Genomic DNA, 14,509 nt, shown 5'->3' on the forward strand with positions numbered 1-14,509 from the left:
GCCTTTGTTTGTGCTCTGCTTTGTGCTTTGATTTGACAAGTAAAATTGAAAGGACTGAGTGAGTATACCCCATTTGCCATTGCTAAATGTTAGAAAAGATTGGGATGCCATGGGCACTGCTTTTGTCCTCTATTGAATCTAAAAAGAAAAAAAAAAAAAAAAAAAAAGAAGAGAAAAGGAAAAGAAAAATACCATTCATTTCCAAAAACGGTGTCGTTTTCATCTTCTGTTGGTGTTGGTTGTCACTCACCGACTTCAGTAGATTTAGTATTCATGTCTACGACTACCATTGTCTTTCATAGCTTCGTTCATGAATGCTATAGTATAGCATAGCACCACCATGTTTTCTTAATTGTATTTTTCTTCCCTAGATTTTACTATTTTTATTTTTTATGTCCAATTTTTTTCTCCACCAAATACTTGTTCTTCACTCACTTTTAGTTAATATGAGAAAAAGAATCAATTTTTTTTTCTTTCGCAAAATACTTATTTTTCATTATCTATTATTATTTTCGTTATTTTTAAGATGAAAATTAAAAGTTTAAAGAAGAGAATGACCTAAACTGATCGATCTCGACCAAGAGTAGGTTTGACTAAATTGCCTAGCATATATATCTTGGGTTAATTCGATGATTTTGTGGAGGCTTCATCCTATCATGCCTGAAACCCTGTTGGATTTTTGGTGAGATTGGTTGAAGTTGCATCAAGATTCATTTAACTTGTCCCGAGATTTGAGTCATTGTTGAGTTTCAAATTGCTTTATGTGTAAAATCTCGAGGTATAAGTGGCCTGAGATTGCTCTGAGACTTTATATAGAATGCAACTTAAAATCTTTATCTCATGGAACACTGGGGTAAAATGTCCCAAATTCTTCATGAATAATGCATGATTTCTACTGAGTTTTCTCGAGTTTGCCTTGAGATTTCATGAAATTTTCATAGAGATGCTTCTGTCTTGTTAATTTTTATACTTGATTGCCCCATGATTGATTGTCCAACAAGCTTGTTTTTTGTGATTGTTCCGGTGTGTATAAAGGTTCTTGTGATTTGTTCAGCAGATGACATTGGTAACTAAAATCTATAATTCTGACTATTTTTCAGATAATTTGGTTTGCTGTTCCTATTTAGCGAAAACTTTCTTGAATGTTAAGAAGTTAACACCTAGACAGTTGTAAATGTTTAGGCAAGTTATTAAGTTAGTTTTTAACAGACATCTATCCCATTTTATTGTGTAATTAAAAGAGGATACAGAAGATGTTATTAGCTAACTTATTGCGGAAGGTCTCTTTTGGCCATGACGAGGTTGAGGTATAGGCCTAGACAAGGAGTTAAGTTTGAATAAAGTAAAGCTCTTAGGAATATCAGACAATTATATTTTGGTGTTGGCTAGATCCAACAGTTGGACAAAGATTTTCCAGACCTTGAGTTTCAGAGTGATGAGAATGCGGTGAAGATAATCTTATATATTCTATTTCATTGAGTTGGTAATGTTGGAAAGGAAAAAGCAAAAACAAATGGGCTGGACCATGTTAAGACTCATAGATGACTTGGTGGACTTTAGTAGCTAGCTACGACTGGAGGAATATGATTTTCAGTAAAACAATGAGTAGCTTGTAGGGTGCACTTAACGGGAAAGTAGTGTCGATGAACAAAAAGGAAGCCTATGAAGAATAAGTCACCCGAACCATATAGCTAATTTATATGGATTTTCGATCGATTTCCAGGTTCATTAATTTTATTTTATCACAATTGTTTTGTTAGAACCCACCTTTGTTTTAAATCATATATCTATGTCTTAGATGAGGCGTACGTAGTAAAGGTATTGGTGGGTGAGCCAAGGGATCCATATTCTTCTGTAGCTTATCATTACATGACATAAAGAAGAAACAGTTAACAAATTAAATTAGCATATACGAATATATATAGTTTAGGGTCAAGGAATATCATTTGCTGCTTCAAATATCTTCTCAAATGCATCTTCCATACAACAATTTAACTTGTGGGCATCAATGAAATCCTTTTCTGTTCTGAATGAAACTCTCAGTTTCCCCATATAACTCAACATCGTTACCGTAACACTCTGCAAAAGAAACACACACACACACACACACATATATATGAGTTGAGATTAAAAATATATTATATACAAAAAAATACCCAAAATAAACAATGAAATAAAAACCTGAGGTGTGCCCACAATGGTGAAGTATAAGCCGCTAATGGGATGATTATCTAAAGCCATTTGCTGAAGTGGACCAATCACATTTGAGATTACTGTGGTGGTGTTCTTCAACAAATTGTGGAGGAACTTTGCTACTTCCTGCCAAATTATATATATACAGTGTCGGGTTACATAAATTATCTAAATTAACTACAAACTACATTAAATCATTTAAAAAAATTAAGAAACTATATTGTTCAATCACATTTGATCTATTTAATTACTATTTTAAAAGTTTTCATTCAGTCTTAATTATTGAACTTTACTTAGTTTCAAATTTGAATCTCTACATACCCTTTTATCCTCTAATATCGTGTTAAAAACATGGACTCACCTACATATTTTTTTAGCAGTTATATAATAGAATTACAGGATGCATCCAAGTTTTTTTTTGTTGTTAAACAAAGCTAATGACGATGTTCGAGCTTTTGAACCACAGTAAACTAAATCGAATGGGATAGGTCAAATCGAAAACAATGGTTAAAGTAATATTATATATTATATAGTAATAATTATTTTACCTGATGACCTCGAAGTTTTCTCAAGAGATTCAAAAGGTGAGCCACAACATGAATAGTGAAGGAGGTTCGTTTGTTGTTGATGGAGCGATGAGCAGCCATGACAAACTCTAGTGGGTTAGTGACGTTGGTCATTTTTGGGATCATAATTTCCAAGTAAGATAATTGGTTTCCCCATAGTCCTTTGCTCTCTGGTTTTGCCATCTCTGTCGCCGACCGATAGTTTCCAATTACTCTCGTGTTCACTATTGTCAATGCCGTTGCTGCGACTTCACCGGAATTTTTCTCTATTTCTTCCATATACAACCTTAGTCCCATGAAGATTATCCCTGTTATCACATCATTTACTGTCTGCATTTTTCAGTGAAGAAAAAAAAAAAAATTAAAACACTCATTAGTTAAAATGCATAGTAATGGTAATGACCAAACAATGGAACTTTTTTTTTCTTAAAAAATTGAGTTAATGACTAAATTGGGTATTACAAAAACCGAGAGACTAAAATAAATTGTTAACCCTAGTGGTTAAAAGGGTTATGAGTTTAATACGTGACTGAGAAGGATGAATTCAATTAATTCATGATGATATCATTTTATGAATTTTCTCGACATTCAGTTGAGGTTTGTGTATGCTGCAGACATGGAGACACATGATTTTTTTTTTCGCAGCTTCAATATGTATGTGTTTTTCATTACAAAACTCACCACTTGGAGCTTCGTCTTGATTTTCTTTATGTCATTGAGCGAAAACGACACGGTAAAAGTATTCATCGGCATGAACTGTAGCCCTTCACGTCCTGACCTTATAGGAGTTTTCTCATCTATTCCTTTAAAAACGCTCCACCCCAAATCCGACGCCGTTCTACAAACGGCGGACACAATTCCAGTCAAAGACTTCACAACACCGTTGTTGAATCGTCGTTGACGTCGGGAAGGAAAAGTGAGAGGAACATTAGGGTCTGAGGCTGTGTGGAGACAAGAAAGAACGACACCCATGAGAGAATAGCCATCGCCGAGGGAGTGGTGGAGCTTTAGAATCATGGTTCCGGCGACGGTTGGGGATGTTGGATACTTGAACAAATGAGTTTCCCATAGTGGTTTGTCGGGTCGAAATTCTTCCATGGATATCTTCGTTAAGTACTCATCAAAATGAGCTTTGTATGATTCTATAGTTAAACCAGGTGGAAAGATTGGATCTTTCACATGCTCTTCCACTTCTACGTTTACCCTTTTCCACTTCTTCTCTCCTTGCTCATTTGTAACCTGTCATTCGATACAAGTTGAGAAGGGAAGATATTAAGCTGTGACTATAGAAATTTTACATTTGATGAGAATTTTAAATACATATATGAATGGTTTATATGCTCCAATGACGTATGTCTAGCTATTAAGCTAAATATATTATTTTACACAATATTTCGATATGTTCAAATGACTATCAATATTAATATTAATCGAAAAAAAAACAAAATCTAAAATGAAACGACATGGATTATACACAATTTTGCAAAAAGAAGAATTTGAATACAAGATATCTTGCCTTTAACATACAATTTTAAATTCTTATGATCAACTTCAAGTTAACATATATGTTTTCATCAACATAAGATTCAACAACACTAATTCCGAAAAAATGCCATTATATGAGTTTGAATACATGACATCTTGTTTCGAACACAAATAAATTAAACCACTACTAAGCTCATGTTGATAGAGACAAAAGAAAATTGATGCTACAATGATTTTCAATACAAGTTTTGTCTCTTGCTATGGTACAATATAATATTAAACTACTATATGCAAACGAAACTTAAAAGTTTAAGTTGATAGGTACAATCTTTTCTTCATATTACCAATATGGAGGAAAACCGAGGGTTGATGGGGAGGAAGAGGTTCCGAAGATTGGAAGCAAGATCCAAGGTGTGAATTGGGACTTGGAATTCCAAGATAGCTAGAACCGAAAGAGAGAGCATGGGGGAGCTTAAGTATTCAGCAATAGGACTTAGTGGTTGTTGTAAGAGAGAAGAATCCATGGAAGAAATGGAAGCTAACGTTTCCAAACTAAAAGCTCAAAATTGAACAATGCAGGTAAGCTCTCAAAAAAAGGTTTCTCATTTATAAAGTGAATGAGAGGTGAGGAAGAAACAAATTAGGTTAGGGTTTAGGTTAGAAATCCATGCTTTCAATTTGATAACCCGCGATTTGAAGTATCAAGTATGGAGTCACGTTTGATAATCGTCTTTTATTTGTAGTTTAATTAAACTATTTTATTTAATAATAGATTACTTTTTCTTTGCTTATCAACCTAACACAATTTCTACTCTTAGCGAATCATGTAAATCTTTTATGTTATGATTTTCTATAATGCTCTTTTTACACCTTTTTTTTTTATTTATTAACTTCATATATTAGTTTCTTGACCTAAAAATATTACTTAAACACGAAAAAAGATAATTTATTTCATTAGTGATGTTTAAAAACTTAGTTATTTCATATAAAGAGTCAAAAATGACTATTTTTATATAAAAAAAAAATCAACAATAATAAACAACATCATCTATCTTAAAGATTTAATGTAAGTAGGTGGCATTCAAACTAAAATTAGAGATTTAAAAGTTGAACTAAAATACAAAAGTTTTTTTTAACAGACTTTTAATCACTATTATCTATATATTTTTTAGTGTTTTAAATTTTGGATTGTGTTGAAAAAATGGTACACTTGTCCAAATTTGTAAGATAATGAATCAAATGAGGCCATGATAAATTTCTCATGACCATGATGTGATGCATTCGTCAATCCATATATATTTGTATACATATATATATATATGAAGATTAAAGATATAATTTTATGAAAACATCAAATTTAAAATATATGATCAATATATATATATATTTAATAATTATATACCATATCAACTATATTGGCTATTATCCTATGCTAATTATAAAATTTTCCATGTAATTTGAGTTTTATATGTAGTTAACGTTTTTAGAAAATTATTATTATAAATAACACGAAGCAACTTAAACCATAAATATATATATTATATTGATGAGAAAAAGAATTGGTTTTGGTTTTGAAATAATAATATGCATGGAGTTGGTTTAGGAGTCTCGTGGAGTGGATCTAAAATGCAACACTTGTCACTCACCTTTCACTATTAGCACGAGTTTCGACCAATTTCATTAAATAAAGAAACTGATCTCCTTTGATTTTTTCAAATTCATTCGCGATTTTCCTTTTAAAATGTAAACTAATTGGATTAAAATGTATATTTTAATTACTTACTATTTCATTTTAGTTGAAATATAAGTCATGAATTGAAGAAAGATATAAAATATAGCAAATAAAACTTAAAATTAATGGTGTATGAAACATTTGATAAATAATTTTAATATTTTGCTATTTTTGAAATTGTCTATCTAGTTATCTTATTTTAATTATTCTCTATAATTTCAATACTTAAACTTTTTGACGTAATTATTTAAAAGCATGTATTTTCTATTAGAAAGCATAATCAAACTATTTTCAAATATAGCAAAATGAACAAAAAAAATATATATAACAAAATATCTTAGTTTATCTATGATGGGTTGTGATTAGACAGATAAAATAGTTTATCTTAGTCTGATGTGGTTTGTAACATATAGATTATGATATTTTACTAAATTTGTAAATATTTTAGAAGTTTTGTCATTTAAAATAAATTTCCAACGTAATCACATATACTGTATTTTCTTGCATGAAAATAATAATAATAATTCTACAAATTTTGGTAAAAGTTAATTTCGAGGGACTAAACTTAAGATTTATTAAAAATACATGGATTAAAGTTGGATAATTGAAGTACAAGCTAAAAGTAAAATCGAACAAACTTTAAAATATAATACCCAAAATTATATTATGTGACATTTCTTTAAAGACTATTACATCAGAATAGTAGAAGTGATCATGGAGGGACAGAGGATTGATATCACAAACCCTAATCTTTAACTATGTTTAAATATGTTTATTTATTTTGACATAGAAGTGAAGAGGTTTGAATATCATTGTACCTAAATAAGACCCTTTCATTTAACTTTAGTGAGGTAATTGAATTAGTGCAATTAATCCATGATTAATTATGGACATTCTAACTTGGGAGAGACTATATCATGGTAGGGTTAGTAGAATAAATTAGGGTTAGAAAATATATTAAACACAAAACTCCAACTAAAATCAACCCATTGATCAGAAGCCACATGTGTTGTTGATGAAAATTCTTTTCTTTGGAATTGTGTGTTGAGGCCAAACTTTATTTGAAGCCCATTTCCTTTCTCTAATTAATCAATCAAGTTGTACCACCAATCTTTTCTAATGGGTTAATTTGGTGGCTTCACTGCAAGAAGAAAACGAAGAGTGACGATGGATAAAATATCTGTAAAAATAACAAAGGTTGATCGCAGTAGAGTTTTTTTTTTTTTTTAATTAAAATGCAAAGTCTACCATCCTTCTTCGCTGTTAGTTTCACTTGTGCGGTTGTTTTCGATACTTTATCCCTTCTGTAGTGTATTTTGATTGTTATTTTATCTCTCCTTGTTGGTTATTTCTTACCCACAACAATGTGCAATGCAGTTATTATTTTCCTTTGCATATCAGTGAAAGCACTACGTACATGCACATAGCTTTCCCATTTTCTGTCTTTCTTCTTGATTTTTTTTTATTCGTATACACTCTCGTTATGGTTGTGATCAGTCTTCCTCCAAGAGAAAATACAGAGAAGAGAACATCGTCGTTGTTGAATACAAAATACGTGGAAGGAATCTAGAGGACGAGAACTCAATGAAAACAGCAGAAGCCAGGGCTAATGATATGCAGAGACAGAAAAGAGTTTTTAACGAGAAGAGTAGCTAATGATATAATCTATTTTAAAGAGGGTGTGAGGTCTCTTGATTCCTGACGTAACTTCTTAATAATGCATCTTTTTGTCGGTTCAATCATATCTATTAACAAGTTAAATGATCCATTTAATTTTTAACATCATTGTAAGAGACATATTAGATGGACAATTGATATTTTAAAGTTTAGAACTATGGATAAACACGTTAATAGATTAAACTTCTAACCTTCTATAAATTTGTTACCCTTGGCATAAAATTCTAGCTAGAATCTGACAAAATATTGTTTAGAAAATTAATATAAAATTAAATTATAAATTTAGTCTATATGGTTTTCAAATAAAGTTATTATAATTTAGTTTCTCTAATTCATAATTAGAATTTGGTTCTTAGAGTTTGATAAAACACTCGTAAATAATCTCTACAGCATAGAGACTATATATGAAAATTTATCCAATCATGCATAGACTATTTATAAGATTTAATCAAACAATAGAGATTTAATTAATATAATTTTGAAAATCTTGAAATTATTTCAAATAATAAATATGTTAAAATATTTACAAAGCTGTAGCAAGATTTCAGAGTCTATTAATAATAAATATGGATAGATAATTATCGGTGTCTGTGGGTAACATCAATAGAAGTCTATTATTATCTACCGCCGATAAATTCTAAAAATTTGATATATTTATAAATATTTTGGTTTATTTTGATATACTTAAATTTATTTTAAATTTAAGAACACAACATATGTATATAATTAGCGTACACACACGATAGTGTGACCGCCACCCACCTCGTATGAGTCCCAATCGAGTCTCCCGACCACATGTTCATTTATATGAAGGTTAGGTTGTTGAAAGTTCAATAACAATGGTGGACGAAAGCCACATATAAATTTGATGTTTTAAATACTTCATTAACGAATTCCAAAGATATTGTTTTTCATCGAGAATCTTTTGAGAACACCACGAAAAATGAATGGCCACAAATTGTTTAAACCATTGACATGAAAAATCAATTAATAGCCATTGATGTGAAAACACATTTGGAGATGGTAGAATTTAGTTTGAATTTTCTTTCTAGAACTATTTTTAAATGTATATCAAAATAAACCAAAATATTTATAAATATTACTGTCTATCTATCTACGATGGATCGTGATAGACTAATATAGAGTACTATATGTGTCTACCAATTATGTCATGATAATCACATATAATAATCTATCTTTGATCTATAGTGATTTATCGCATATAGATAAGTGGTTGCTATATAATGTAAATATTTTTAGAAGTTGTGTCACTTAAAATGGTTTCCCTTTAAATAATGGTTTGTGTTCATACCAAGAAATGGATCAATCCTTAATTTGTACTCTAAGAAAAAAAATGTTTAAGCGTCTTGTGAGAAACAAAAGAAATGGAGCACTGGTGTATTGTCAAGGTACATACACAAACTTTTACGCTCAAGTTAATCTCAAATTTTGGAGTCGATAATATAAGCTATAATTGTCATTCCACTATTGACATAGAGTTATACGTATGCTTTGTGTAGTCTGTAAGTCACATTGTGCAAGTCGATTCTTTACGAGTTATTAATAATTACAGTTCCATATCAAATGTCTGTTTTATCCCCTAAAAGTACCTATTTCACCTTAAGTACTATCAATCTTCCGATGAATGACTTTTTTTATAATCCAACAACTGAAGCAAGAGAATGTGGCGCCCCATTATATTATTCAAAGTCTTGAAATTAGCACCTAAGGTGGTGTAACCGATTCATCTACATTTACCCTCTAGCAGTGAGAAGTAGTGAATTTCATCATATGAGATTATAAGTTCTCGGTTCCTTATTTGGTCTTCAAAATTGTAGGGCTCAATGAATCGGCTACAAGAACCACTTCCATTAATCCAAATAGGATGGGATCTTATAGGTAGGAGTTCAAAATGGACTCAAAATTAAATTTTGAGTCGTCGCATATGATCATCTTGTTTAAATATTAATCTTCTCAATTATCAAATTTACAAGGAGGGGTTGAGTTTCAAGGTCCAAACTTATACAAACTAGCTCATTGTATATGATACTATCACTCTCATATGTCCCTAAACCTTAGTTATTGATTATTTTGCAAAGAAGTTTCTCTCATACGTCGCCTTCGTATATCGTTCGAGATTAGTTTTGAATAATATAATATAATATTATACTGTAAATATAATATTAATTGTGAGACTTTAAGGCATACAAATTCCTATGTATACAAGTTTTTCATACATGAATTTAACGTTGAAGCCATCTAAAACTATTTTTGAAAAAAAAAATCAAATTTCAAGAGCTAAAATAAACACTTTTCATAGAGTTGTAGAGATATATTTGAAATGGAATTTCTATAGCTGAAAAGTCTTATTATTATTAACACAAAACACTCAAAGCAACTCAGCATAGGGCTCCCAATGTACATGTATTAAATTAGTTAGTAAGAGAGACATGGAAAAGATCAAAAACTAAGTGCAATCTAAACTATATCTAATCTCATGCTCTCTTTTTTCTTTATAAACAAAGAGAAAACAAAATAAATCATAAAAAAAAGAGAGTTACATGACACATTTCTATAGAATATTGTCAATGGAGATGTACAAAAGAGATGGGTACAACCCAACTGTAACCAAGACTTTGTAGGCATATAATTAAATTTGATACCACATAATGTACAAAACACAAATAATAACAAAGAAAGAGTGCGATAGGGAAAGAAACAGTAACAAAGAAACAGTGTCTCCATGAAAAACATGTTAAACCTTGGAGGGTTTTATTTTTTTTGAAGGTGACGACCCTCGTGGCGCAATTGCCAAATTAAACTTAAATTACAAACTACATTTGATTTCTTCCATCCATATTTTCAATCCAACTTAATTTCCTCTATAAATATGGCAAAATCTTCCCCTTTCTTATTCCAAAATCATCCAACCTTATTGGGATCATATCGGTATATCACTTTCTTTCCTTCTTTAACCAAAACACTAACAGATACTCTAATTTTAGAGGGAAAAAGTAGCTTATGAGTTCATTTGATGATTTAAAGTTTTAATTATTTCATTTTTTTGAATAAATGGTTCCTTTTTTTTCCCTTTGAAAACACTCCTAAAAATAGGTAACTGACGTAGCTTTTGAATATTTTTGCAGGCATTATTGAAAGAATTATAATTTGTACTCATAATAATAATGGAGATTTATGAAGATTCAACAGCTCCCATGAGCCCTTTGAGCCAATACTTCAACACTAGTGAAATGTGTGTATCTGTTTTGGGTGTGATTGAGATTGAAACTCCAATTTCTTCATGGGAAGACATATCCTCCATTGTCACTGATGTTCTCATCCCTGCCAACCCACGTTTCTCTTCAATCATGGTTCTTTCTTCAAAACTTCTCTCTCTTTGAGCTAGAAATATAGGTGTAAAATTGCATGTTACATTTTAGTACTCAAACGACACATCTAGCATGGTTAAGTTTTTGAGTTGAATGATAATTTAATATAGTATATTATTAATGACGATGGTTTAGTGATAGTTTGTTGAACTTTGTTCGCTAATTTTAAATCAAAAAGAGAAATAACGAAACCAAAACTTTTTTAAAATAATTTCTTAAAAATTAGTAGTGTTAAATAACTATTTTATTTTTAATCCTAAAGCTTTTAAACATGGTTCTACTTTTGAGTTTCCTAAAATTTTCTAGGTCAATTATTCTTCTGTTTAGTCATGTTTTGAAAACTATGGTTCTTTTTTATTGTTTTAGAAATTTGGCTAGCTATGAGATTTTAAATGTTTTTTTAGAGAAAATATATATATATATATAAAACAACGATAAATAATAATTATGAGAATTAATACCACTATAATTATCAAACGAGATTTAAAATTGATGGAGACTCGAACCAAGACTTGGATGGGGCTCGAGCACGCACACCAACAATCTAAACATGCAACAGTGTTGTAGATTATTTTGTGTACTAATTTCTAAGAACATAGACACAAGAGAATAATTATGTTCTGCTATTATATATCTCTTCTTTTTTTTGGAACGTGGATGCTTAAATCCTTGTCTTACACATTGTTTTACACTAAAAAGAAGTTTAAGAGAGCATAGGGTTTCATAATATGAAAGAAAAAGAAAAGAAAAAAAAAAAAAGAGGATTCAATTTACTTATTACTATGAATAAAACCTATCAACTTAAATTTGATAAATGAGATTTTGGTAATTGGCATGCAGGTGAAAGAAAAGACTGAAGAGCGAAAATGGAAGACAACTAAGGTTAGCCTAAAAGACCATATTTACATACCAAATTTCCCAACGGAACTCTCATCGTATGAATATGATGCTTACTTTGATGAATATGCAACAAAAACAGCCACGAAACCTTTTTCACAAGCCATTCCTTTGTGGGAAATTCATGTTTTCAATTACCCTACAACCCATGCAACCTGTAGCGTAATTTTCAAGGTTCATCACTCGATAGCCGATGGATTTTGTCTTATGAACACTCTTTTAAGTTGCCTTAAGAGAGCCGACGATCCTTCTCTTCCTCTCACTTTTCCGTCTCGGCAACGATCAAAACAACCCAAAAACAAACTCGATTTTTGTCGTCTTAGACATTTCCCAGCTCGGTTTTCCTCTTCTGTTTCCAACTTCGTATTGAACTTTGGATGGAGTATCATGAAGAACACTTTCGTTGAAGATGATCCAACGCCCATCAAACCACAAGAAGATTCCATGCAGCTTGTTAAGCCAATTGCCATATCAACCATGACCTTTTCTCTTGATCAAATCAAACAAATCAAGAATAAGCTTAATGCGGTATACTTCTTTTATCTTTTCTTTGTAAATTAATTCATCATATATTTTCTACTCTATTAGCAACCCACCAAAATTTATAAATTAAAAAATATATTTTTATATTAATTGAGACTTGACGATTTGAGGTGATCAATACATCGAGAGATATAACGATTGATTTTAAAGATATCATATGTAGAAACAATTTCAAATTTTTTATTACATAAAAAGCTTTGTTTATACCTTTCAAAATGAATACTATATTTCTATTGACATCGATATTCTAATAACAGTCTCGTGGTGTGATTTTGAATTTCTTATATTAAACAGAGCGTTAATGATGTACTCACTGGAATCATATTCTTGGGAGTTCGATTGTACATGCAAGAACATAACCCCGAATCAAGTGAAGCAAATTCAAGTGCATTGATTCTACTGAATACAAGAAAGGCCAAAGCTTATAAATCAGTTAAAGTAATGGTCAAGAAAGACAGTGACGCACCATGGGGAAATAAAATTGCTTTTTTGCCAGTTCCAATACCAAAGCTAATCGATTCTCCTGTTGTTTCATCAACCCCTTTGGAATTTGTGGAGAAGGTCAAAGAAAAGATCACGTTGCAAAGAAGCCCTCTCTCTGTCTTTTTAGCTGCTAAAGTTTTTGAAATTCTGAAGAAATCACTGGCCCTGAGGTGAAAACTGTACTTTAGCCAATTAGTTACTTTTTCTTATATCATGATCGTATATGACTATGGATTTGTTTGTGTTAGATTGGAGCAAAGTTGTTCAAAAGGAAGCTAAAAAATTCAAGCATTATGATATCAAATTTGATTGGACCTGTGGAGAAAATGGCTTTGGTCAATCGTCCAGTTAAAGGCTTATACTTTACGGTTCCTGGGATGCCTCAGGTATGAAATGGTGAATCTTAAAAGTCACTATCTTGAACCACATCTTGAGGATTCAATATTTGAAAAGATGATCGGAAGTCATTGTTAGATAGGATCAACTTCTATCTTGAAATCAATTGGCAATGAGTCGTTAGGTAGCTCATTTCTCATTTATTTTTTAATTCTCCGTTCTTAGACTGGATACTAAAATAGATACCACATCTCGGTTTGTTTGAGCTTCATTGGTTTGACACCATATGAGATGAGTGACCTATAATCTCTATTATAAAAATGGTAAAGGCTCTTTGATTTTTTTTATAGACAATCCGTAACGAATCTCATAAATTTTCATAAAATAGATGAATCGTTCATTTCATTATTAATTAATCTTGAGATAAAACCTCGTATAAATATCATATGATATCAGAACTGTTGAAGTATAAACAAGTATTTGGTCTAAAAAATGAGATATAAACCATAGAAGGTCAACCCAAAAAGAATACCATAGTCAAAGAGAATTGTGAATAATTTCACGTTAAAAAGATAAAAAGGAGAGTAGAGGAGTCGGAGAATTAATGGAGTTGTGAATTCACTCTTTATTTGGGTCAAGAAATTGTGTGCCTAAAAATCAAAAAACATACGTCTTTCTGGCTATATGAGCTTGAGATGTATACAAATTCCAAAACTTCACAACTTTACTTCTTATCCTAAACGAATCCTAAAAGTTACGTAGACAACCTAAATCTTAGGCTTGAAAGTCTATAATATATGATTTATATATATAATTAGTATATATAATTAACATTTTTTGTTAGTCTTTGATTGCAGAGTCTAATGATAACAATTGTGAGTTACATGGGAGACCTGAGGATTGTGTTTGGAGGTGAGAAGTGCTCAACAGAAATTGAAAGTATGCATTGAAGATGCTTTCCAAAGGATACAGACTTCGATTAAACAAAAGCTTTAATTTCAAAAAATAAAAATAATTGGTCCTATGAGACCTAAAAGCTCCTTATTGTCTTTGAAGACCACAAAAAGAAAATTTTAGTTTTAATGCATTAGTTAACCGTTCAACAGGGGTAAGTCGTGCGTTGAATGTATGAACTATCTTCATATTGACTATTAATACCAAATAATGTTTTATACTGAAAAATAATCGAACAAAAACGAAATTATTAG

The 14,509-nt window shown here is 30.8% G+C and overlaps 2 protein-coding genes across 2 annotated transcripts; one reads left to right on the forward strand and one right to left on the reverse strand.

Annotated features, from left to right (window-relative positions):
* Positions 1–1,847: 1,847 nt before the first annotated feature.
* Positions 1,848–4,951, reverse strand: LOC103495688 (wax ester synthase/diacylglycerol acyltransferase 4-like). The gene is made up of 5 exons (XM_008457314.3): positions 4,589–4,951; positions 3,441–3,998; positions 2,742–3,089; positions 2,182–2,319; positions 1,848–2,079 (listed from the first exon to the last, which is right to left on the reverse strand). Exons 1-5 carry the CDS (start codon positions 4,766–4,768, stop codon positions 1,933–1,935), a joined length of 1,371 nt encoding a protein of 456 aa, XP_008455536.2. The 5' UTR covers positions 4,769–4,951; the 3' UTR covers positions 1,848–1,932.
* A 5,887-nt stretch (positions 4,952–10,838) lies between these two features.
* LOC103495687 (wax ester synthase/diacylglycerol acyltransferase 5-like) lies at positions 10,839–14,251 on the forward strand. The gene is made up of 5 exons (XM_051079689.1): positions 10,839–11,024; positions 11,883–12,467; positions 12,777–13,100; positions 13,214–13,351; positions 14,159–14,251. Exons 1-5 carry the CDS (start codon positions 10,839–10,841, stop codon positions 14,249–14,251), a joined length of 1,326 nt encoding a protein of 441 aa, XP_050935646.1.
* The last annotated feature ends 258 nt before the right edge of the window (positions 14,252–14,509 follow it).

The sequence above is a fragment of the Cucumis melo genome, chromosome 1 (genome assembly GCF_025177605.1).
Source record: "Cucumis melo cultivar AY chromosome 1, USDA_Cmelo_AY_1.0, whole genome shotgun sequence".
Lineage (NCBI taxonomy): Eukaryota > Viridiplantae > Streptophyta > Magnoliopsida > Cucurbitales > Cucurbitaceae > Cucumis > Cucumis melo.